Source organism: Protopterus annectens, chromosome 16.part0 (genome assembly GCF_019279795.1).
Source record: "Protopterus annectens isolate FY-2018-M chromosome 16.part0, PAN1.0, whole genome shotgun sequence".
Lineage (NCBI taxonomy): Eukaryota > Metazoa > Chordata > Ceratodontiformes > Protopteridae > Protopterus > Protopterus annectens.
This window is the reverse complement of record NC_056750.1, coordinates 403,436,296-403,463,583: the sequence shown is the minus strand read 5'-3', so window position 1 is coordinate 403,463,583 and position 27,288 is coordinate 403,436,296. Positions and strand designations below refer to the sequence as shown.

At 38.4% G+C, this 27,288-nt stretch overlaps 1 protein-coding gene across 1 annotated transcript in view; it reads left to right on the top strand.

The window, feature by feature from the left end:
- The window catches only part of MORN5 (MORN repeat containing 5), a 556,302-nt gene that overhangs the window by 165,141 nt on the left and 363,873 nt on the right, over nt 1–27,288 (top strand). Inside the window, exon 2 of the mRNA XM_044058714.1 lies at nt 13,325–13,472. Within this exon, the coding sequence (XP_043914649.1) occupies nt 13,325–13,472 (148 nt within the window). The remainder of the gene's footprint in view (nt 1–13,324; nt 13,473–27,288) is intronic.

Here is a 27,288-nt window from a genome sequence, read left to right as displayed (position 1 = left end):
TGTGTCTGGAAATTCTGGTCTTTTTGCATATTAGTAACTGTGAAAAACTGAAAGGCTGCCAGCCCAGCTAGATAGAATCTTGTAAATAATTCTATGTCATTTGTAAATATTAATATAATCCACAGGTTTGGTTTACAAATGTAAAGAGAACTATATGTTATGATTAAACTATATGTTGTACTGAGCTTCAAAAATGTAACCACAGTGCACTCTGCTGGAAGAAAGCTGATAAGTCAAGCATTGTATGTCTGTTTGATCTCAAACTCAGAGACACAATGTCTGGACTAGCAAATTATTTCTATTGTTTTGAGACCAGAGTTAATTGCTAGATTTTACATGTATAATGTCTTTTATTGCTGTGGATTCCTGGCCAGGTGTAAGATTACAAGGAGAAATGTATATCTTGAGTTTCTGTTAGCCTGGGAACCAGAGAAGTGTTAAGAATGGGCTAATCTAAAATGAGTCAGCAGTGATGTATTATCAATTTAAGAGATCTCAGAGAGAAAGAGATAGCATTTTGCATTTGTCTTCAGAACTGACATCACCATCACTTGCTTGCTCTGTATGTAAGTAGGATCTTAGACTTTAGTATTTCTCTTAGAAGTAAATAGAAAATAGTAAGATTAGACTAGTTGTTTTCTATATTTATGTCGGACTATCCTACAGTATTCTTTTAAAGTTCCTGTGTCTAAACTCTTGACTAGCACTATGTTGAATTGAGAAGATTTGTTTTGTGTTTTTATTATTTATTATTAAATATTTTTAAACATTTCAACTGTGGCTCTTTTGTGTAGAGATAATTTAAGCTCTAGAGTACTTGCATTTATTTAATGATACTGTACTAAGCCACTCCAATAGTCTTAAAAGTTCTGGTCACACTTACTATTTGGATAATAGTATTGTACAGTCAAATTGGACACCCTTTGGTAAGGGCCTTATTAGCAGCTGATATTAGTGGTTGGTGGCAGTAATTACTACCTTTTAGTCTGGGCTGAAAGGGGGCACAGCTGGAGAACCTGTGTCAGCTTTCTCCAGAAGTGTCTGTATGTTTGTATCTAAATCAAATCTTAAAGTGTGTGCATGTCAGCTACTTGGGCAGAGACACAAAGCACTGGTTGGACAGAGAGGGTGCTGGAGGTTTTAGCTTGACCACTAGGCTGAGATCTGTACCCTATAGCTGTGCCAGTGGGGAGAAAGAAAGGGAGAAACCAGCCTCAGACTGACTGTGATCCCTGTGTGTTCTTAAGGGGAAATTGTACTTTACTGTGTGTGTACTTGTTATCCTTCCTAATGTGCATGCCCCTCACTGGTGCTAGTGGTGAGGATTGAGGCTCCTTGATTACTGGGCCAGTGTATGGGTGTCACAGTAGCAATACATAATTTCTTTCTTATCCTCAATAGTCCACTCTATCATCTTTATAGTTCTTCTTTGGACTATCAGTTTTTGTGATTTTTGTGGACTGCTACTTCCTTTTACAACAAGGGACCATCCTCCCCATGGGCCTGGCCTGGCCCCATTGTAGGAATATTTCCGTATTTTGAGGATTCTACACTGTAATTTTTTCCAGTCCTGGCACCAGTGCGCCTACCAGAATTGGGCACTTTTTTATCCGGGATCTTGTGCACTCAGCTATCGTTTTAAATTTTTGACCTACTTCTGTCCATGATATATGCTATATAAATACAGTCTCTATATGAGTGTCATCTTGGTGAGATTTTGTGAAAAACAGGGTCCACCTTGTCAAGGTACTCACCAAGACTTGAAGATGAATTTAGTTTCAGCAATACTACTCTCCTTTGCCACAGTGTGAATGCAGTGCTTCTTTCTTCTTCTGAAGCAGACATGGGTGACTGAATGACCTGAATAATACTTGCTACTAAGAAAACAGGCTGATAACCCAGTAGGTGTAGGTTTTCATGCAGTTTTTAGCCTTACAGAGTTACAGTTTCTCCATGCTCTTTCTAAAGTTTTTTTCTTTATCTCACCTAACCCCAAAGAAAAAAAAACAAATGATCAAATTATTTATTCAACCATTTACATAAGGAAGAAGATGCTGGTGTATCCTAAATATCAATATGTATGGAAAACATTTACCAAAGAAACGTAGGGGGAAAAAAACATGAAGAGATACAAAAACAGCTAAAAACAGAGTGGTTGAATGGACCAGTTCTGTTCAAGGGAGTCCTATTTATTTCAGCAGTGTGTATTCCTTAGTGCAATAATGTACCGCATTGAAAAGATGTTCATATTTGTTTATAGCAAAGAGGTTTCAAGATTCATTACTTTACCGTACCAAGTAGAGGTTTATAGTAAAAAGTGAAGATGTGAACAGTACAGTATACAAAAGATAGCAGCCAAAACTCTGCCATTCTCCAGAAAACTGTCAAAACATTATAATGGCAGCTATCAAACTAAGCTACCTTTTGTAATGTTTTGTCCAGATAAAAGCACTTTAGCTAGCAGATCTAGGAGGCTTTCTGTCTGATACCATCCCTGTGGGAGGAATAAAGATGCATTGTGGAAGTTTCAAGTAATTTATTCAGTTAAGTAAGTAGATAGACTTTTCCAATTTGTTATCTGCATAGATTCCCAAATCCCTAGCTACTGAATCAGTTTTCAGGATTGTGTTGTCAATATAATATATAATAGTTACAACAGACTTCTTGTTTGCTGAAGGATACTATTATACATTTCTTGGCATTTAGTTTTTGTCCATCTTTTTGACACCAGCTATGGCTTTGGAAAAGGCTGTCTTGGAAGATCTTGGTGTCCTATGAGAAGTTTATGATTGCACTGAGTTTACAGTCATGTGCAAACTTGGTCAGCCATAAACCTTTAACAGTAGCTTTGGCCTCCAAGAAGCAAATGTCAAAGAAAAGTGGTCCAAAGACTGAACCCTGAGGTACACCTCTAGTGAAAAGTCTTTTGGAAGCGGTAGAGCAGCACACCCTAATTACTTGGATTCTATTTGTGAGTGAATTTGCTATCCAATGAATTACACAAGGATTAACATTTAGCTGAGATAGATTTGTATGATACCTGAGTGTGGGATAGTGTCAAATGCCTTTGCAAGGTCTAGATATGCAGTGTATACTGATTTGCCATCATCCATTGGTACATCAACCTTCTTGAAGAGGTCAGTCAGATTAAAAAGTCACGATCTGCTCTTGACAAATAAAAAAACTCACTTGGGTAGAGGGTCTGTAGGTTACTTACGTCCTTATTTATTAATTCCATAATGATCCTTTCCATAACCCTACAGATGAGGTTGGTCAAACGTATCAGTGTATACTTTCCCAGGGCTGCTGATGCCCTACCTTTATGCAAAGAAATGGCAGCTGCTGTCTTCCATTTGTCTGTCACAAAGCCAGTTTGGTGGCTCTCACTGAATAGCCTCTATAGGGGGTCTGACAGGTACTGTTTCAGGCTTGCCATTAAGCAACTGGGTATGTTATATGGCCCCAAAGAAGTAGTGTTTGTGGCCTTGGATAGTACTTTGAGGACTTGTTCAAGGGAGTTTTGAGGAGGGGATGTAGATGCAGGTATGAGATCTGGTAATGTAAGAGTGGAGAGGGGGTGAGGTTACAGGTAATTTTATCTGCTAGTAGATTGGCTATGCCCTCTGTGGTAGAGTATATGATATCATTTACTATTAGCTCTGAACAGTGCTGAACATTGTTTCCAAGGTTTCTAACATAGTTAAAGAAGGTTTTGTGGTTGCCCTTTGCTTTTCTCTTGGTGAAAGTTTTTTTTTTTTTACCTCATATCTGGATTTAGTTGATTTTATCAGGGTCCATATTTGCCTGTTAAGATTTTTTTTGCATCTTGAGAGTTACATTTATTTTTATATGCAAGTTGTTTTTTGCTTTTATTATAGGGCCTCTTTATATTTGGGTTCTGCTGTAGGGGGTTATTTTTGAATATGGCATTGTATTCACTTCGGAGGGACAGATGCATGTATGTGAATAGAATTTTGCAGGTATTGGAAAATATGCCAGGCTTCAATCTTAAGGTGAATGTGATTGATTTGTGGTCTGATTTGACTAGGCAGGGAATACATTTGGTAGAGAGCAGAGATGTCCCATATTGGTGAGAACCAAGTCTATGATTTTATCTTTCTTGGTTGGGGTGCAGACTAACTAGAGTTTTTACTGATGAAGCCCGGAAATCTCTGGGTATAAATGTTAGAGGCTATATACATCTACCAGTTAATGAATGGGTATTTGAAGTCCCCTAGGAGAATGGTGTTTGGCTGAATGCATAGGGAATCTATACTAGTTAGATAGGAGTTATGGGCTGAGGGTGTTCATGGGGGAAGTGTCATATAATTAACCAATGATGGGATAACGGGTCTCAGTAATGGTAAGATGAATGTGGAGGAGTTCCAGATTTTTATCGTATCTAGTCTGGAGGTGAAGTGCTTTTTTTGTTTGCAAACATGATGACACTGCCACCTTTAGTAACGTCATTTAGTGCAGTGGGCCTGAACATGTGGTAGGCATTGAAACCCTGCACTGATGGGGTGCTCTCAATGATTTTGAACCATGTTTCTATAACAGTGTATATAGCTATATTTTCCAGGGTAAGAAGTGCTTTTAGGGAGTGATTTTTTTATTAAGGCTCCTAACATTGAGTATCAATACTTTTATGTCACCTAGATTCTGTTTTATGTTGGAAGCTTTTGAGGACTGATGCTACCTAAAAATGGCACTATGGGGGTGTTCAACATTTTGGCCAATATATGAAAGCCTTGGTTGGAATAAGTGCAGACCATCCTGGCAAAGCAGTTAGAAATATTTACCATCTCCTCCTTGGCTGATATATATATTGGACTCCTTTGAATGACACCAGAAGTGAAACCAATTGTTTAAGTCAATAATATTTTGTTCCTCTTTGCAATAGAGTGATGCTGCATGATAATAAAATGCTGCTCAAGGCGAGAGATAGATCATGCTCAAATGGGTCCCTAGGCAGGGTAATGGACCACCCCCTTCCCATGCATCCCCAGCATCCATTCCAGTGTAACTTTAAAAGTTACTAGCATCTCTGTCCCCAGTTACCATGAAACACTGTTCAAACCTGCCAGTGTGCGTACTGTTTTCTTCTTTACTTCTTTGTTGATTGCAGATATTTGCATTTACTTTAAAACTTTACTTTCAAATTTTATAGCACAAACACGAAAAGCCATTTGCTAAACAAAACAATACAGTCTCATAATGAAAACAGACTTAGCATGAGCATCAGTAAACTTTTCTCCCCTTGAAACTTACAATCATTGAAACTACATTGAAATCCACATTCATAGAAAATGATCTGGCCTTTGGTGGATTAAATATACTTTTGGGCTGTTTCCAAATCATGGCCTCCTACACACATTTTTTGGACCATGCAGAAATGCATGTGTTCTTTGATTCGCATTCCTGATTGCATTAAATTATAGTCTTTGTTTAATACATCACCCTTTGTTAGAGTGCATTTTAAATTTGAGTTTGGAACATATTTTTCCAGTAAGAAAAGAAACAAAACATATGAACCAATAATGAAAAGGCTGCCCATTTCAGAACATTTCAACCATAAAAGGCTACTTAAACTGCTGTCATTATAATCCACCAATAAGTGTCAATATGCACAATCTCTGCTGAAGAAAAAATCTTGTGAATAATTCCACATTAAAGAGAACTGCAACTAACTTTTGATTTCAGTGCTTAATCTACAAATTCTGTGCCTGCAGCCCTTGAAGAATAAAATTGCCTATGTTACTAAAAAAAAAAAAAAACAAGTGCTGGTAATATGCACTAGGGAATGACTGCTAAACATATGACCGATTCATAGTTAGTAGGCGTCTGATTCAAAGGAGGATACAGTCAGGAGTGCAGTCCCCCCCCCATGCTGTACAGTAGTATCAGAAATTGATCTACCTGGTGGGGTGGGGGGAGAGAACCCACAGCCTTCTGTGCCATAGGCAAGTATGCTACCTATTGTACCACTGACACTGAACAACATAACTATGACATTCTGACAATAGACTGTAATCCTCAGGGATTTATGAAAATAAACATAAATAAATAGAGGAGACCTGGCAGATGGTGTGGAGGTTTAAGGCAGTGACTTGCCAGTTATCAAGGTTCAGGGTTTGACTCTGAGCAAAGTCACTTAACTAGTCACCCAACCTAAATGGAGCATTACACACACACACACACACACACACACACACACACAGACACAAGCTGACTTGCTCTGGCTTTTTCTACTGCTGCATGCTGGATGTCCATCAGATCTCCTGCTCTGCAGTCTTTGCTTAGCTATCAAATTGGTGCCAGCTTACATATGTTAAGAACGCCCTCCTAGAGATTTCCAGGGCTTGTTGCTCTTTCTTTAAAGCAGTAAATCAACAGTGAGGTCCTAAAGTCCTCCATATTTTACAACTTCAGACTTTTTATTTATAAACCATTTCATTCTTTTATTGGCCCTCCAAGCCAGCGCAGGCCCTAGGCAATTGCCTAGATCACCTAGTGCTGCATGTGCTCTGATCAAGGCTAAGTTTATACCTGCGTCAGACACATATTCTGAGAGATTTGTCATGTCTCTCTTCATATACTCCAGAGAGGTATGTCTCAAGTCAGTTGCACCCACATGTACTATGACTCTGTCATATATGTTCTTGTGGTGCAATGACTTGAGTGCCTGCATGATGTAGTGAATCCTGACACCTGATATGCAACTGACAGTGACACTATCCTTGCACGACCTGGTGAGTGGTGCTTTGACATGCCTCAAATTAGAGTCACCTATGACTATGATGTTGGATGTTATGGGGATTTGCTTTATGGGCTTTTGAAATGAGACACAAACTGTTTGATGTATGTTTCAAGGTGGGTTCATAAGTAAATACTTGCCCTTCTGGACCATTTTAAGCCTAGCTAATTTCCCAAAAGGTGAAAATCAAACCCTGTACCTTGTGTCATATAAGAGTTTTGTCTCCAGCAGCATTAAATAAGTTTTTTTAAGTGGTAGGTGGTTGTCAGTAAAAATGAGACAATTGCTAATTGTCTCAGGATGTCCATTTCAACCAAGTTGACTACAGAGAAGGTTGGAAAGTGCAAATCCATGGTTTCAGGTGAATACTTATGTGGGCTGAAGGAGAAGTAGCACTTATAAGGTTTGTAGTTGATTACTGGAGATGCTATGCGTCTGGTAGTGGAGATAGTGCTTGTCTCAACACAGCTGTATACAGCTAGATTTCAATATTCCTTAGTTTCTCTCACCAGATATAAAAGAGTAGAATTAATCCCAAGCTACTTCTTGAAATATGGTATTAATCCAGATGTTGCTGCATTGAGTGCACATAGTATAGCCTTCTCTTGGTAGATACCCAGTGTTTTGGAGTGCTTTCAGTACACAAGCAGCCTTATTATCAGCTACAGATGTCATGTATACCAATACTAACAATGGACTGATAACACCTGGTATTTTAGTGGACATGGCTCGTGCCTTTGAAACTGTGAACCATGGTCTTTGAAAATTACATAAACTAAATTTTGATGAAAACACATTAACTTTGTTCAAAAACTAACTGTTTGAATGATCATCTCAAATCTACTCAAATAACTGATTCTTAGAAAAGGGTACTCTTAACGGGTCTGCATCAGATGAACGAAAAATCCGTTCATCGAATACGTAATGATCGAAACTTCACAGACATCGAAAACGGTATTGTGGGGGGCGCTAAATATATATTCTAACTCACAGATTGCACTACAGTGAGGAAAGGGCAAATACCCTAATCTTCACTGTACTGAGACCCCACAATACCTATTTCATTGTCTGTGAAGCTTCGATCTTTACATATTCGATGAACGGATTTTTCGTTCATCTGATATAGACCCACTCTTAACAGTGGTTCTGTCTTAGGACCCCTACTATTCTCATTGTTCATTAATGATATAACACTAGCTCTACCAAAACACAAAGTAATTATTGATGTAGATGACATCCTTTAACTTTAAGCTAGAAAAGCACATCAGCCCTTTCAAAAGACAACAGTATCTAGCTTCACTGAGCTATATAACTGTCTCATTACAAATTAACATAAATAAAATAAATATTATGCTGTTTGTAACAATAATGAAAATGCCAGCTTTACGCCATTTAACATTAAAAGGCTTGAAAGGATCACAGTACCAAATGTTATACAAAAAATGGGTCTATATTACCGTGTTGAAAGACATGTTCGCCGAACACGTCTTAGTCGACATGGAAATATCGACCTGCCAAAATCCCGAACGGCCGAGTCAGCAAATTTTTTTCCCATGGGAAAAAAATTGCTCGTCTGTCATCCGGGATTTGCCCTTTTCCCCACTGTAGTACGATCTCGGACTTGGTATATTTAGTTGGGGGGGGTGAAGCACCCCCATGTTTTAAGGTTTGAGAGTGTTTTTTTGTGTACGGCAGAGCAATTTTTTTTCCCGTGGGAAAAAATTTGCTGACTGCCGTTTGGGATTTTGGCAGGTCAATATTTCCGTGTCGATTCAGACGTATTCGGTGAACATGTCTTTCGACATGGTAATATAGACCCCAAAAAAATATCTTGCCATAAATCTTGAATCACTTCTAAACTTTAATACACACCCAGAAAACCTTACCACTAAAGTAACAAATCAGCTGAAACTGTGTTATAGACTCTCACATCTTCTCTCCCCAGTTGCACGTACTGCAATAGTTAAAATGTCCTGATTCCTGAAACAGAATATGCCCTTCCACTAATCACGCCTCATACTGCTTATAATACGCAAAACGTCCAGCTAGCAAAAAATAAAATTCTTAGGTTTGTTCTACTCGCAGATGGAAATTTTCATCACTGTGATTTATATGAAAAAGTTCATTGGCTTCCTGTTACCAACAGAGTCACTTTCTTATTATGTACTCTCATCTTTAAAATATGTACGCTAGGTTAATGCCTCCCCCTTAAAAGAGTGCTCCAAGTCAGGGAACCAAACTCCATTAGAAGCAGCCAAGCTGACACAATCACCTTTGGCAATCCTAGATTCAAACTTGCTACTAGAGAAAATGCCTTCTTCAGAATTGGGACTAGCCATGTGGAACTTCATTCCCACAGACATAGGAAATTCTGTAACTCTAGCGTCATTCAAAACAACTAAAGTACACCCTGCATAAAGAATCTAACTTCACTTGTTTCCGTGGCATTGGCTAAACAACTTATGCAAGCCCTACAAAAAGAATCTAACTGCACCTTTTTCTATGACATTGGCTAATGACTGTATAATACTGCTTACCTAACTTCTTGTAAACCATTATGTACTGTAAATATTTTCCAACCTTATCTAGATACACTGCCGCTGTGTTGCTGCACAGAAAACTTACTTATGTAAATAGATATTAGTTGTTCCAAATGGAACTGCCTTATGTAAATACTTTAACATACATATGTAGATTTCTGTGTTTTGTATTAATTATTTGATATCATATTGTCAGATTATATTCATCAATGTGATATCTTTTCTGTATTTGCACCCAGGTCATGACTGAAAATGGTCGATAGACTGGCTCATTCACCTGGTTATCAAATTTTAACAGAGATAGATAGATAGATATATAGATAGATAGATAGTCTCTTCTGTAGCTGGACATAACAGACAGCTAAGCTGCACAAAGGCATTGAAGAAGCTCTCAACAAAACTGCAACCAGACCAGTTAATGAAGTCCTATACACACTTCCCATTCAAAGAGCAGTAGGAATCAATGCCACTCTGTTCTTTCTTTCCTCAGAAGCATTGATCCCAAGCTGACTCCTAAGAAGGCATTTTCAGGCTTTTTAGTGATTCCTGAGAGGCAGTTCCTAGGCAGCCCGGTGATTGGTAGTTTAGTCCCATATCCTACAGATTTTAGAAGTAAGTTGGAAAAAGGAATCTGTACCCTGAATATTGCAGTATGCACTTGGTAAGGGAGGTAATTAAGCAATAATCCATGGCTGTGTATGGATATATAAGGATTTACCAATAGTTGGTGTGGTGTGATCACTGGGGCAAAGCCCGACTGATTAAACAAAGCCAACCATGGGTAAATCCCGATATACCCACAAACAGGAGTGGATTATTGGTTTTATACACCAACATTATTTAAGAAAGAAATTACTTACCTTTGTTAAATAATGTGATTGTATAATGGATGCTTGGTGTTCTGCCTTCTGTCATGATAGCTGATGTACTGTGCAGGCATATGGTACATCTGCATGCTTGTAAAGTACACCACTTTAATACAAGGGGCAGAATGGAGATGATAGGGACTCTGTTGTACTCTAGCTGTATTTATTTTTTATTTCTTGCCAGGTTATGTTCCATCATGAAGTTATAATAAGAGAAACACTTGTGCTATTTAAAAAAATAGAAGGGATAGCAGAAACAAGGAAAAACAGAGACTTTCTGCAAATATGTGGACAGTTGCCGGGTAAAACATTTTTGTTTTTCCTCATTTTCTAGTATCTTTCATAAAATATGTTAAGAGTAGATAATTAAGTATATATGAATGGAAAATCTGGTTGCTCAAGAATACTTGAATGGCCAGACTTTTTCTATTGGCATGTGTTCAATTTACAGTGGGAACGCTGGTTGGATTGTCCAGACAGCATGCACATTTTTGAATTACAAAGACCCATTATTGTATAATATGAAACAAAGGCTAACTCAAGGTTTAAGGATCTAAGGGGAAGACATTTTCAGTTAGATATTTTAATACCTGGTAGAATGTCCAGATGAGATGAAACTGGCAGGAACTTCCAAAGTCAAATTTATAGCAAGGGGACAGCTTAAAAGCCACCAAGATTAAACGTACAACAGGAACAGGGAGGGTGGGTGACAAAAATACAGTGCAGTCCCACATCAGCTGTAGTTTCATATCACTTGCAGCTAAATAAGAATGCAGCTAAATAGGAATTCAGATAAATAAGAAAGCCTATCTCTCAGCTCCTAGCACTAATTAGCTAGATTTAATTCCTTTTCAGTCCTTGAATGTAAAAGGAGTTTTTGTTTTACTTCCTCTGGCCAAAAACTTTTAAAACTTTAAGAAAAAAATTCTTTAAGGCAGAAAAAAAAAGTTGATTTTTACGTGCCTAGTTGCCAGCCTTAACGCACAACCTTCAACGAAGGTACGCCCATTCCCACATGTCTCCATGCAGAAAACGCTCTAGCTGAGAGTAGAACCGGACAGCGTCTTACTGTGAAGCGACAGCGCTACCGCAGCACCACCATCTAAATCTTCATTGAGGAAATCCTGTCCAAAATCTAGTGCAGTCACACACCAGCTGTAGTTTCACAGCACTTGCAGCTAAATAAGAATGCAGCTAAATAAGAAATCATATTTATTTGCTCCTCCAACTAATTAGTTATATTTATTTCCTTTTCAGTCAACGAATGGAAAAATATTTTTTTCTGACATTAGCCAAGAAAAAAAAATAAAGTAATACACATTTTAAAATAAAACACACTGTAATTTAATAAGAGCAAAAATAAAAAATAATGAAAGTCAAGGCCACAGAAATACCTCAGAAAGAGAATCCATGGCCTCCATCACCTGTCCTATGCAGACAGGCTCAAATCACTAATTTGTACTCGGTATAGTACAGATTGCTCAGAGGTGATCTGTGTCTCGCCTACAAGGCAGTCTTGGACCCTGCCCTACTATAGATGCTCCATATCTGTAAGTCTAACTCCATGCGCATTACCTCCTTGAAATGCCTGAATCTAATATGCAACATCAACAAAACCTGCTGGAGAGACAGGTTTGTCTCCCAAAGGCTGCCGCATCTGGAACAGACTTCCCATACACGTCTAACATGCTACCTCGCTGACCCTCTTCAAGCACAACCTTGATGAGTGGATGGGAAACCACAAATTTGTCCCAGGGGTTCCACCTGTGTCCCTCATTGATAGGGGTGACAGGTGTTGACTGAGGTTTCTTTTTGGGGATAAACTCTTGGCTAGGCTTGTAAGGGACTGAGTGCCTTTAGCCTAGTAACCTCCTATGATCCTAAGTATCCAAACCTTAATTGGAGAAATCTAGTACAAATTCCATTGCAGTCACACACTAGCAGAAATGTTATAGCACTTGCAGCTAAATAAATCCTGACCAGTGTACTCCCTCAGACTGTCCGTATGTCTTTATTCTCCTTTATATGCTTGCAAATATTTTTGTGTGTTACATACATTCTTAAAATTAGTGGCCATTTAAGAATTCCCCTCTTTTCTAGTGTTACTAGCTGGCTAGGTTGGTGACAACATGTACGGGATGAGACTTGAACCAATATCTGCCACTGCTGCTCACAGCATTTGTTTTGATGGGTTAACAGGACGTCCTTCCCCTGTGTTTTGGTATCATGATATGCCAATTTTTGGTGTCACCTGATATGCCATTGTGATGCATAAGGCATAGTTCACTAGGCATGACTGTACCCCCCTTACTAAGGCAGAGCCAAATCCATAGGGCTTGCCTATTTGCTTAGCCTAACTACCATTTACAGCTGTGGTCTCCACCAGGGCCGCAAAAATGGTCTGCCTCACCAGTACATCTTCCCCAACTTTACCTTCTGACATGAGATAAGCAGGCAGAGACTTGTCATTTCTCCCTTCCCCTCCCCTGTTGCTCCTACAGGTGCCTGGGCTAATAATTGAAATCAGGTCACCTGGGCTGTAATTGGATTTATCCCTCCATGCCCAATAGACCTAGTGTGCTTGGTGTGATAATATATTAATTACTGTTTTTTTTTTTTTTTTTTTTACACATCTTCACTGTTCGCATTTGATTTTTGTCTTTCATGTTACATCAATTGTGTCAACCTGTACTTTACAGTAAAACCAAATAACATTATTCCAGTATCGCAAGCACCTCTTCTTTGGTCTGTCCTAGCTATTGCTAGGAAAGTTATAACTAAAAACTGGAAATGCAAAACTGCTCTCTCTATTACTAGTGAATTTATCAGTCTAGCCAACTCTGTAAAAATGAATTATTGACCATAAAAAAAGTGAACTGGAAATGTAACTCATCGATACATAGCCTGGCAGAAATGTAATTATCTATTAGAAAAGTACTAATGGTTTTGTATATATAATTCTTGTTGTGGACTTTTGTATATAATTTTGTTTTATTTTGTTTCAAATTGTTGAATTTTTGGTAGATTATGTAAAATCAAATAAAAACAAAAAAAAAGCAAATAATGTATACTGAATGACTTGAAATGATGCTTGCTATGATTTATTCTAGATTGAAACCATACACTTTTAGTTAACTTTGATACGTGCTATTTCCCAATAGGATGGAAGGAAGAGGCACCTATACTTTCCCAACTGAAACAAGGTATGAAGGTGAAATGAAGGATGGAATGTTTCATGGCAAAGGAACAGTGCATTTTTCAAATGGAAGCAAGTTTGAAGCAGTTTGGGACCATGGACTAGCAAAAGAGGTACTTATCTGAATGTGGTTTTGGTATGCCTGTTTATACTTTCCACCCCACCCCGCTTAGTCCCTTGCTCAGGCTATGCAAAACTAACCAATTATGAGAATGTATTTTCTAATGACTACACCACCTCACACTGCTCTAGGATGGTAGCAGTGCTAAGCTAGAATACCTTTTGTGAGATGACACCCCTTCGGAAAGAGATTTGTTTTGCAGCATTTATAACTAAATAAGGATGTATCATGCCATGCTGTATGTCAGGTGCTAGGCTTCCATGATAGTGAGTTATGTCATCAGTCATCACAGTGGTAGACTGACAGATTTTCTTATTTCCATCTTAACATGATGTCCTTAGTGTCACCTTACTTCTAGATAAAAATGGGTCTTAATATGATGTACTTTGTGCAATTTTTTTTACCTTCTACCCAATATCTGTATAGTGTTCTGTGCTCAATTTTTATGAGGAACATTCCGTGTTGGATATACACTATCATCCATAATGGAAAGGGCACTTTAGACACTCAGGTCTTCCATGCTTGAATGATCTGCAATAATTTATTTATTAGTTATTATTTATTTTACATTTGTTTACCGGGAAGGTCCGACTGGACACATGTCCTTTTTCAGCTGAAGCCCGGGGAGAAAAGCTCCAGTTACATATAAATCAGTACAAGATTTAAATGTGATTGCATACAAACCAATACAAGAAGGAGAAAATCTCCACTTAGTAAGTAGACATACCAAATAAGAATAAAGAAGAACATGGTCATAAATCGAGTAATACAAAGGTCAAAGGTTAAAACTTAAATGTGATGAAATACATATCAGTACAAGACACGTAACAGTAGTATATAGAATGTTATACAATGTGTTATGGCAGCTAGTAGTGAATGTCCCATTACAAATAGAGGAATTTTATGCAGGGACGTGCAATATAGAGAGCCAGGATGAGAATAAGATTGTGGTATATGTAAGAAATCGTAGTGTATTTCTGTTGAATTTAGACATCAGTGGAAGAATGTTGTTTGAAGTCGGTCACATTGTGATGTTAAAAATACTCTTAGTTTCTGTGTTTTACTTTAGGCAGGAGCAGTTGAGAGTGGGTTCCTATATATCAGCTGGGGTTGGAGCATGGGCAGAGTGATTTACTTTGGAGATTATTTTTTAGGCTATTTTTATATAGTGGCAATGCTTGTATAGAGGTAATGTTTACAGGTAGTTCATTCCAGATTTTACCTATGTAGTTCGCAAATAGGGAGTCCCCTGCTCGGTTTTTGGATGTGTTTTTTTATTTGTTGTTTGTATGAGGACCAGAGTGGTCTGCTGGTAGCATAGGATTAAAGAAGAGTTTCTAATGCTGGTATTTTATGTGGCTCTGACCAGATTTTGTGGGCCATTGTTAGTTGAGTATATTTTAGGAGTTGAGAGAGCTCTAACCAGTTAAGTTGTTTTAGTGCGAGGCAGTGGTGCAATCTAGCTGGTGAATTGGTGGCATATCTTACAATTTTATTGTAGCAGGATTCAAGTTGTTGTAATTCAGTTTTCTTGAGATTAGTGAGGATGGGGGCTGCATACTATAATGTGGAGATTAAGTGTGTTTGTGCAATTTCTATTTTGCTTTTTTTGGTAAAGTAGTGTTTATTCCTAAACAGAGTACCAAGTTTTTTATGTACCCTTTTCATTGTCTGGGAAATGTGAATATCAAATTTGCGTTTGCAGTCTAGTTCTACTCCTAAAAGTTTAGTGTGTGGTGATAGGGTGATGATGGTATTGTTATCTGAGGTAATGAAGAAGGTGTTAGAGGGGGATGCAGCTTTGTTAGGGAGGAAGACCATTAGTTTGTTTTTTTAGGGTTTAAGATTAGGTTAGCATTTGTAAGCCAGGACTCAACTTCATGAAAAGCTTTTTGAGTTTGAGTCTGAAGCTCCAACAGAGAGGGTGCAGAACAAATAACTGTGGAGTCGTCTGCATATTGGATGAGAGATGCATGAGTGGTTGCTAGATGGAGGTTGTTAATAAATATAAAGAATAGAAGTGGACTTAAGATAGAACCCTGAGGTATTCCAAGGATGACTGGTCGTAGGGGAGAAAGAGTTTGCTGCCAGGAGACTGCTTGCTGCTGTCCTGTGAGGTAATTTTGGAACCATGCAAGTGTGGGGTTTGAGAAATGTAGTTCAGTGAGGGTATTAAGTAGGTTAGTATGTGAGACCATGTCAAAGGCTTTTGACAGGTCTAGGAAGATAGAAGAGATGTAATTATTATTAGTCCTGTGGAAGCTGACAGTGTTAGTGAAAGACATTAGTGCGGTGGTTGTGCTATGGTATGGTCTGAAACCATGTTGGGTATTAGTTAGAAGATTGTTAGTGAGTAGGTAGTTGGTAACTTGCTTATGAATTACTCTTTCAAGTATTTTAGATATGGGAGACAATATTGCAATTGGTCTGAAGTTATTTAGTTCTGTTGATGGGTCACCTTTATGTAGGGGAATGATACAGGAGGTTTTCCAGATGAGAGGGACCTGGTGTTTAGCTATGGATCTATTAATTAGTAAAGAGACAGGATATGCTGTTAACCGTAAGTATTCAGCAGGTAGACCATCTGCAGCCAGTCTGGTGGGTTTTAATTTATTCAGTAGCTTTTGATAGTATCAGTTGCTACTGGCTGGAGAGACAATAATGGTGAGGTATTATTTGTGGGGATGTAGGGTTTGGTTGTTGAGGAAGTTTGACTCTTGGATAGTTCTAGGATGGTTTCTGTAAAGTATTTGTTAAATACTTTTGTCTTTTTCTTAACCAAGATTGCCATCTTTGCAGAACATAAATCCTATCACTATACAATAATCTGTGAGACATTTGTATTCAGAATTTGGTCTAAGATTGATAGATTATTTGAGGCAAATTATGTATCACATTAATGAGTCTGACTTACAACATAGGAAGGGTTGTGCAAGCTCTTTATAGCTTTTAAATGCAGTTAGGAGAATATTTTGTCTGTGCTACATTAACCTCTTGGACTGCCCCCAAAAATGACTTTACAAAATGATGAATCATAGTCAAAATGGATTACTCTTTGCAAAACATTTAATATTTAGAGACAGATTTGAATACTGAGTTTATGACCTAGGAGGAAACTCCCAGATATGCTCAGATATGCTCAGAACTAGTTCAAAATGATGTGAAGATTACTGATCCTACAGACATTGCCAACATACTGGCTGACAGGTTCAGTGCAAACTTCTCCCCCCCCTCCCCCCCAAAAGGAGAGATATCTATACCAAATGAGTGCAGCCCCCCAAACATCTCCAGCGCCCAAGTGAGAACTGCTCTCTCCAAAGCAAAAAACACAGCATCCATGGGACCCGATGGTGTCCCCGGCTGTGTGCTCCACGAACTCAATGAGGAATTAAACCCACAGCTAGGACAGCTGTTTAATCAAAGTCTTACCTCTGGATATGTACCCAGAGAGTGGCGCACTGCAACTGTGGTCCCACTTCACAAAGGCGGTGCCTCCACAGACCCTGGAAATTACCGGCCCATTAGCTTGACAAGCCTTATCTGCAAAGCCATGGAGAGGATCATAATGGACCTCATAAATAAAGACATAGGGAATTTGCAGACTTTGGATCCAACCCAGTTTGGCTTTGTCAAAGGCAGATCATGCCTTTTAAACTTGGTTGACTTTTTCGAAACAGTCACCAAAGCCATTGATGAGGGAAAGGCAGTCCATACAGCCTACCTCGATCTGGCTAAGGCCTTCGATACAATACCCCACTCGGGTATCATTGAAAAACTCATCAGCTTAAATGTTAACCCATACATCACAAGATGGGTTGCAAACTGGCTGAGTGACAGAACCCACAGGGTCAGAGTTGCTGGCGCCATGTCAGACTCAAAGCCTGTCACAAGTGGTGTCCCACAGGGCTCAGTCCTGGGCCCACTCTTGTTTGGCATCTACTTTTCCAAGTACAAGCAAACACAGGAGGGTTATGGCTGACAAAGTTTGCAGATGACTGCAAACTGGGCGCCATAGTAGAAAACACATCTGACACAGATATCCTTCAGAAGGGTCTCACAGAAACGGATAACTGGTGCCAGAGCCACGGCCTAAAGTTAAATGCCAAAAAATGCATAGTCATACCCTTCGGGAAAAACAAGGTTACCCCTAGCTACCAAATAGGTGGCAATCCACTGAGCACAGAAGAAATTATCAGGGACCTGGGGACCCAGGTTGATAGTAGTCTGTCATTCGACACCCATGTAGCTAAAGTAGTTAGGAAGTCCTTCTACATTGCCCACCTTATCATGAAGGGATTCTCATCTAGATCAAGGGAGGTCATAGTCTCCCTTTACTCATCACTCATCAGACCAATGATTGAGTACAATGCCCCATTCGAATGTATCTGACCCGACACTTGCAGCAGCTGGAGAGGCCACAAAAGTTCCTCACCAAAAGGATAAAGGGTCTCAAAAATCTGTCCTATGCTGCCCGACTGAAAGAACTCCAGCTCTATTCAGTCGCCACCGCTTGCTCAGAGGTGACCTTTGCCTAACATACAAGGCCATGTCAAACCCAGATTTGATGAATATGCTTCACCTCAAAAAATCTAGATCCATCAGAGCCACAAGGGCGGAGACTTAAACCTCGACACGGCTATTAATAGGATGTGCTGGAGGGATAGATTCATCACCCAAAGACTCCCTATGCTGTGGAACAAAATCCCGGTACATGTGAGGCAGAGCACCTCGCTGGCCTTGTTCAAGAGAAATCTTGACCAATGGATGGGAGATCGCAGATATACCCCAGGAATTACCTCAGTGTCACTGCTCGACAGAGGCACAGCAAAATAATGGGTATAGTTCCCCATACTAAAGGGGTGGCGTAAGCCACAAAACAATGGGCTAGGCTTATAAATGCCCTCGGGCAGATAGCCTAGTATGAACCTATGAACCTATGAACCTATGAAAAATTAAGTACACATAAACACATGCAAACACACCTCACTATAACATTAGAAAGTTATTGCCAGCAGCCTGTCCTACTTTCAGGGTAACAAAAGCTGCAAACTAGTTTTACTCTTTTCCCCCAAACTACTGAGCTTATCACCATAACACATCACCTTCTGTATCGCAACACAAAACACAATCATTTATCATTGCACAGTGTTACACCTCCACCATTCTCCATTGCTACTCAGTCTAACAGTTGCCAATCTGAATAATTTCAGATTATTATATTAAGTAATTTACTGTTTCTGCTACTGCAGTTGTCTTATTTGAGCCAGTCAGTAGTTAACATAGATATTTCTTCATATGGAATCTTCCAGTAGCATAACAATCAGGCTTCTTACTCACTGATGTCAGTTATTGTCTGAGCTTATTAACCCAGCAGTCCAGTGTCTACTAAGAGCAAGATGGCATCAGTCTTGTGTTGTGTACTCTAGCTGTTAGTTGCATCAACCACTATATAACGTTAATTATACAACAAATCATTTTCATTTCTACTTATCACGTTGACTCAACTGTGCGCTGTTTCCGTTCAAGATGTTAGGAGATCATCCAGTTGATAGGGTTATTTGGTTTGAGCAAATACACCACAGCAGCTTTTACAGGCCATTTTAATTAATCAGTCTACTAAGGAAACATACAATTCATTTATTAATTAATAAAGAAATGCTTCCTTAGTGAATGGCACCCTTGCCATCCACCTAGTTCACTTCTGCCTAGGGCTGGACTTGTTCAGAGTTACATAATACACTTTCTTTCACCTCCCCAAATTCTCTCACCATTCTTACTGTCAGAAATAGCTGATAAGGAAGGAGGTGTTAAAGATCATCAGTAAACAAACAGTTCAGGTGGTTCCTGTAGACCAAGAAAGCTTAGGATATTATTCCATATTATTTTTGGTAACAAAGAAAAAAAGGATGTTAGGCCCATTCTAGGCCTTGGTTGTCTAAATTCCCCTATCCCCAAAGAAACCTATCATGTGGTTACAGTGCAGCCTACCCTTATTTACTTATAAAAAGGAGACTGGATATGCTGTCTTGACTTCTGTTATGGCTACCTGTACATTGAGGTTTCTATATATTTGTGCCAAAGTCATCTTGCTTTAGGTTTCACTCCATTCCATAATATGTTCAGCAAGTGCACGTTAGTATTTGCAACCCATCAGAAACTGCAGGGAGCCAAGACTTTCCTTTGCCAAAATTACTTTCTTTCTGTACAATCCCAAAATGATTTGGTTTACAGAATGGAGGTTCCTCAAACTGTTCTGCTTCCTTTGTGTAACAATCTGATTCAGGAAGTCTCAGTTTCTCACAACTCAGGCATCCCTGCTCATAGGCAGCATTTGGTCACTACTATATGTCAGGCGTTCTTACCTGAGGGCAGAATTTGTTTCTTTCCTGCCAGTGGTTGCTTGTCTCCTTTCAGCAGAGACCTACCCTCAAAGGCTCTAGTCCTTGTGACAGCTTCAATTTTAATGATTTCACATGTAAGTCTGCACTTGAAGATACTTCATGAGCATTCTCTCTTCAGAGATCCAAAACATGTCAATCTCCACACACATACAGTTTGAATATCAAGTCTGTTGACCACCCCCAAACCAAGATAGTTATACCTAACCAGCCTTTATTCAGGGAAATGGTTCCAACTATAAATGTGTCAGTCTACATTCACCGCAAATGCATCAGCCCTGGGTAGAGATGAGGCACTGCAATCAACAGTCTCTTCAGAGTACGTGGATGTTTCAGAAGATTTACTAATATATCCATATTCTTGTAATGGGGAAGCTGTTCTTTCTCTCTTAGCTTTTCAATACTTCCTTCCTTTCCATGCAGTTGAACAGCCTGGCTGCAGTCTGGCAGGGGGAAATATATTCCTAAGTTTTTGAGAGACACTGTAGGTGTGGGAATGAAGAATCAACTTGCAGTCATACACACGCTAGGAGAGGAACATTTTTCTGGTAGACAGCAGCAGCAATTTACTTCTGAGGCCTCACAAGTGCTTGTTGAGTCATCTAATGTAAATATAATCTTTCATTTTTATGGTACTCTATTATGCTACATCTCTGCTTTTCCAAACAACTCAAAAGTATCCCAGATTCTTTTCCATGATTCCTTCTAGAGGAAGTCAGGCCAAAGATACCTTAACCTATTAATGGCTAAATGAAATCCTTTATGTTTTTTCACCATTTCCTCTGATGACAAGATTAATTCCAAAAGCTAAGCTTTTCAAAGCCAGAGTCATTTTAATAACCTCCCAAGACAAACCTAGTTCCCTCTTCTATGTCAATTTCCTCTTCAGAAACCCTTCCAACTACATCACTTCAGGATGTGTTACTACTTCAGTATTCAAACCGGTTACCACTGGATTTTCTTTCACCAAGGATGACAGCTGGATAACTACATTTGTTTTGACACTCAGAAGACCAGGCATTATAGAGAGAAAGTGTGTGCATTCATTATCATTTCTTCACAAAGACAATCTATCCCAAAAAAAATTAATGAGACAGATTAATTTTCTGTCAGAACTAATAAAGGTGTAGACCCCTTTAGGATCAGAGAAACGTAGGAATAATATTAGGCAAGTGAACATGAGGACCATCAGATGCCTATCCATATACACCTTTAAGTAGATGCACTTAAAAGTTTGTGCCTCCTTCTTCAAGCACGTATTAGTGCTTACCTTCCAAATCAAGTAGGGGTGCACATGATAATTCTGGAGTAAATTTATGTTTAACCATCCAGCCATCAAGACTAGCCTTAAAGGTAGTCAAAGTAACTTATTCCATAGGCTGCGAATACACTGAGTTAGGAAACTCTCTCTCTACTGAGTCTTGTTTACCTGTTGTTGTAGATTTAGGTCCCTAGTGTAGGTCTTTGTAGGGCCATTGCTTTTATTTATTTATTTATTTATTTTACATTTGTTGACCGGGCTAGTCTAGCTGGATATATTTCCATTTTCAGTAGAGGCCCGGGGAGAAAAGCTCCAACATTAATAGTTAGATCATTACTTAAAATACAGCAACAAGGTTGGTAAACATAGTTGAAACATCGTAAATGAAAGTAGTTCAAATAAGTATACAAAAATCAGTAAAAATGATAAAAAAAGTGATCAAAAAAGATATTTACACTAGTATAGAAATCATTAAGAATGGTGAGATGAATTCTATTACACAATAAAAGTGACAGTGTTATTATTTACTAGGTTGTATTAACAATAAGCAGGATGAATCTACGAAATTGCTTCATTGTGGTCAGCAGTTTAGTTCTTCATCATAGAAATTAAAGAAATATGTGTGAAAAATTGGTAGGGTGTAGAAGTAATCTTAGTAGAGGAAAAGGTTAGTCAGGTTTACAACATGGACATAACCAGTGAGTTTTAAAGTATGTTTTAAGTCTTTGTTTAAAGAGAGGCAAAGAAGAAAGTGTTTTGCAAAGAAAGAAATTTCAAATAGGATTGAATCTTTTTATAGCTTAAAAAGCAAGACACAGGTCACCTCAGAACAGCCTATAGGCTACTGTGTGAAATGAGAGTTATGCTACTCTGTCAGGATACTGGAAAGATTCAATGCCTTTGATTTTCTTAGTAAGATATCCTTCGGCCTTTCTAGTTGAGTAATATGGTTTGATTTATACATACCAAAGGGGCACTGTATTCAGTGATGGGTCTGGTAAAGGAAGAGCACAGTAGCCGGATAAATTCTTTGGATCTTTAAGACATCCCCTTGGAAATTAACTGGCCCAGCTAGAAGGATTTCCTGACAATGTTGGAAATATGATGATCAAATGAGAGAGAACTGTCCACATAAGTACACTGGTCTCATAACCATGTCTGTCAAGGAGTACCATTTAAAACAAATAAGGAAGAAACATTTTTTTACGGAATGCTGCACTTTTCTGCATTTAACTTAAGACTGTTTTCAGTACAACAGGAATGTGCATATTCCAGCCCTTGCTTGAGGTGTTCAGTATCAGTGGATGAGCAGATAACAGTATGACAGTCATCAGCAGACTTGGTCAACCACACTTCTAGAATATTGGATTGAATGTCTGCAAAATAAATGCTAAACAAGAGAGGCCCCAACAGTGATCATTGTTGTACATCACAAATTACAAATTTACATTCAGAGAGGGTACCAACAACTTTCACAACCTAGGATTTGTCAAATAGCCAATATGAATGGATGGGAGATAGGAAATTCACCCTGGGGATCGCGTCTGTGGCTCTGCTTAACAGGAGCACAGGAAAATAATTTTCTTGGATGGCAAAAGCCAGGGTACCATTTGGCTAGGCTGATATACACCCTAGGGCCAATAGCCTAGTACCTGCCTATGAACCTATGAACCTATGAAATCCAGGAGATAACACAGATGTTTACATTAACTCCATCTGAATTTTAACAATACCAGCATAGGAGAGAGCATTGAAAGGCTTGGCCAGATCAAGATAAGCAGTGTGCACTGAGTGATAACCATTTGCAGCCTATATACCCTATACAAAGATGCTTACTTTGTTCATGAGACAGGACCTACCTTTCAGAAAAACAAACCGATTGTGATCTAGATCAATTAATTTGCTTGTGTCTGCATAAATGATTTCTGATATGATATGCTGCACAGCTTTGCATCTAAGGCTGGTAAGGCTGATGGACCTGTAATTGTCTGGATATGTAAGGGGCTACCTTGGTGTAGGGGGCTCACAGTGGCTGTTTTCCAGGCATCAAGCACAAACTGTGTGCATGGGTTGAAAAATGTAAGTAGAGGTAAAGGGAATGCATATTTGGCCTGGTATGTTGTCTAGGTATCTGGATTCGTGGTCATCTCCTTTCACCACCAATGATATCTAGTATATGCTTTGACAGGTATTTTATGACTTGTTCCAAGGTGATTTCATGGCAGACTAAATATTCAGGGATACTGGTGGCAACAATGTGGGAATGTACAGTAATATTAGTTCTAAATCGGTCTCCTAATATATTGGCTATACCTTTGGGATTGTAATGTGTGATATCATTATAGATGAGCTCTGTGGATTGTTGGACATAATACCTTAATTTCATGACATAACCAAATAGGTTTGTAGGTACTTATTAAACTATTGGTCTGTGGGGATCATAAGAAGCCTAGCCTTACATTTCTCTGGTAGTTTTTAGTGCTTATATTTTGCATACAAAAGAAAGATTTGTGGTTTTCTTTGGTTTCTGTAGCAACCTTAAGCTCTTACTCTGTTTTACATTTTCTAGTACTTATTGCTTTTTTACTTTTTCATTAAAATGTATTTAGTGGCTATTCCCAGGTTTTATTCATGCCTATTTTTTGTTTATCTTGCTTCACTAATGGTCTAAAAGGCATTTTATGTGGTGCTTTCTATTTAAGATTTCCCATAAGAGATGAGAGATCCCATCCTTTGCTGGGAGATTACTTCATGACTAAATGAATTTCCTACCCATTGAACCTAATATGTCTGATTATATGCATTCCTTAACTTCAGTTTCCATTCTTAGCAGCCATTAGTATAGCTAAGAGAATTTATAAGTTACAAGCTATTTCTGTCAAACTAACAGTTTACCATAACAAAGGGTGGCACTTAAAATTAATCCATTATTTATTCCTAAAGTTGCCACAGAGTCAGACCAAAAGCAATCTATTAACTTGCCTGTGTTTTCCACTGAGAAATCTAATTGAGGCAAATACATGCATCATTATATGGGTGTCCACAGGCAACTTATATTTTGGTTGGACAGGACCAAATCTTTTATAAGCAAGAATGGGTACTTACTTGTATCCTTTGCTAAATCAAAACTAAGCACCAGAGTTACTAAGCACACCCTTTAGAAGTGGTTAGCAAATTGCATTGCTTTCTCTCAAAAGGAATATAACAGATATTTTCTGTAACTCCCAGGGGGTGATTCTCAGGAGCAATGGCTAGTTCTGTGGCCTTTTCCATAACGCTACTCTGAATGAAATTGTGGAGCTACATCCTGGTCTTCCTTGAGCACCATTTTGAAGTACTGCAAGCTGAGCACTGTTTTCAGGTTAAAGCATTGTTTTGTGGCTGTCATCATCAGACATGTATTCCCATGATAGTGCACATCATGGAGGATTAGCTAGGGGCTTCAAACTAATTATTACCAAATATGAACTACTTATCTGATATGAAAGTTATGTACTTACCATGGTGACAGATCTGTAAGGAGTCCATTGTCAGTAATATATCCTTCCTGCATCCTCCACTGTGGATGTTTCTGTTGTTTTCTGCTTTCTCCTCCACCTCTGTTTTTTTCTTCTTTCACCAGCTTCATGATAACTACAGAACTGGAGAGGGAGAGAGAGGTAGAGAGAGAGAGAGAGATGTGATGCATGATGGGAAGGGTGATGGTAACTGTCAGTCTCTGAAAAATATTTTTCCAGAGGGTCCCTAATATTTATGGCATCAGTCCCAATTGTTACCACAGATGGACTGTGCTCTTAAAGTTTTTCTTATGGCAAGAGCTTACTATGTATATATAGATAGATACTAAAATGAATATTACATATACTGATACTGCAGTTGTGTTTTTTAAGCAAGTCTCTTGCTGCAGTAATAATAATAATCCTGTGGGTGCATATTTATCCAGCTGATGCCCACTCTAGCTAGAAGTTTTCATGTTGTCTGGTCTCACTGCATGCTTGGTAGAGGATCCTGTATTTATTTGGCTAGTAGGGGAATCTGGAGGTACATCAGGCTGTCTCTCATGTGCTTTCCACAAATCTTACTACTTACTCAAGTGACAAGTTACCACTACTTTTTTGCAGGCAAGTAAGATCTTTGGAATTATCACCAATAAAACTTTTCTCTACTGTCTAGAGATCTGTCTCTAGAAAGAGAAGTGCACTATAATTTTTATACATTTTTATTGTTGTTTCACTGTCAGCTCATCTCTTTTCACCACAAAGGATAACACTGTGGACAATTGTAATTTGATGCAGATAGGATGGATCTGTTTGTGGTCAGGGCTGACAAGATCAAAATTCAAATTTCTCAAATGGCTGATATACTCCATGTCCCATCCCCCCACCAACATACACTGACACTTTATTCAAAATGTTGGACATTTTCATATCTCTGGAAATTGTGTGGTATTTAAGCTTCTAGTAATGCCTAAGTCTACCTCCTGGGCATCTTCTCTACAAACATCTGCACTTCAAATTGATTTTAAGTTTTTGGCTGTGAAATATTTATTTTTCTTTTTTTATGACAGGATACCTTTACTTCTTAGGCCCTGGGCATAGGGGATGGAATTAGAGAATAGTGATGTAATTGGTTCTATATTACAAGATTGAAGCTTTACTTAATCGAATAAGAAAAGCTCGAACTTGCAATATCGAAACCATAAATTGTCAAATGGCTGATTTAACCCAGGGAAACACTTCCCTTGGCCGTTATGTGGAGTATGCCCATTTCTCCAATTTGGAGCGATCTCGGAATTGGTATATTTAGGTAGGGGGGTGTAGGTGGCAAAGCCCACCACTTGATTTCAGATGTAAAGTTTTTTTTTTTTTTTTTTTGATTCAGCTAAGGAAAGTGTTTCCCTTGGTTGAATCAGTCATTTGACAATTTTATCTTTCGATATAAGATCAAGCTTTAGTTATTCCATGAAATAAAGCTTCAATGTTGTAATATAGACGCATGTAATCTGATACTGAAGTTGAATTCTCATTTTAGTTACTCCTCTCCTGAATCATAATTTTGGTTTGTACTTTGGAAAAATTTAGAGTTCTACTCTTTCCTAAAAAAAAACAGTTAAAACATTTCAAACACAATCTCATTACTCAGTAAATATTATGCTTATTCATTCAAAGCTCTTTTCTTCAAAATAGATAATAAAGAAAGATGTTCATTTAACCCTGTGGGAAAAGGGGAGTTTAACTTAACAATCCATTGGAATTCTTGTAGATCAGTGTCTAATTCCCACCAACCACCCCTCACATTAATAAGCAAAACCTCCAGGATCCCAAACTGAAATTTGTTAAACCCTTGACATACTAAAGAGTGTTTTTAGAAGGAATTGTTCATATTTGCTTTGGAAATGGCATGTAAGTATTCATATATTCTTTTCTAAACAATCTTTCAGTTTTCCCCACATAGTATATTATACATGTATCATATATTGCAATATAAATCAAACCTTGGGTGGCACAATTTCCTTTACCTAATCTAATGCGCCTAAAAATACATGTAACATCCACAGAATCAGCTTCCAAAACATAGGGACATTGCATACATGAACTACACCTTCTAGTACCCTTCAAATCTAGAGAGGGTTCAATTTAAGTTTGTTCAAAAAAGATTTTTGAAATTCCTTCCAATTTTATGTACAAAAAGGGGTCCTTGCAACAAAATTTCCAGAACATCATGATTCCCTTTAAAAATTATTCATTTTTTTTGCCATAATATCCCTAACTTCGGACCCAAAGCCATAGGGGACCACCATACTACTAGAAAAATCTTTGTTAGAAGTAGTCTCAGCCTTTTTTGGCATTATGCCTGCAGTTTTTTCACCTAAGAGGAGTTTATACTTATTTCTCCATAAGACTTCATCAACTGCTTTATGCAACTTATTAACTGGGTAGCCTCTGTTTTCAAACATTCCCTTAATGTTAACTATTTCTGTTTTAAATACGTGCACCACAGAACACATCCTAGTAGCTTGGACCAACTGGCCCTTAAAATATTCTTTATCATATGCTTAGGATGATTGCTATGAAAATCCAAATAGTGATTCGAAAATGTTTTTTTTTTCTATAAATTCTAGATGCAAAACAACCTCTCACCTTGTCCTT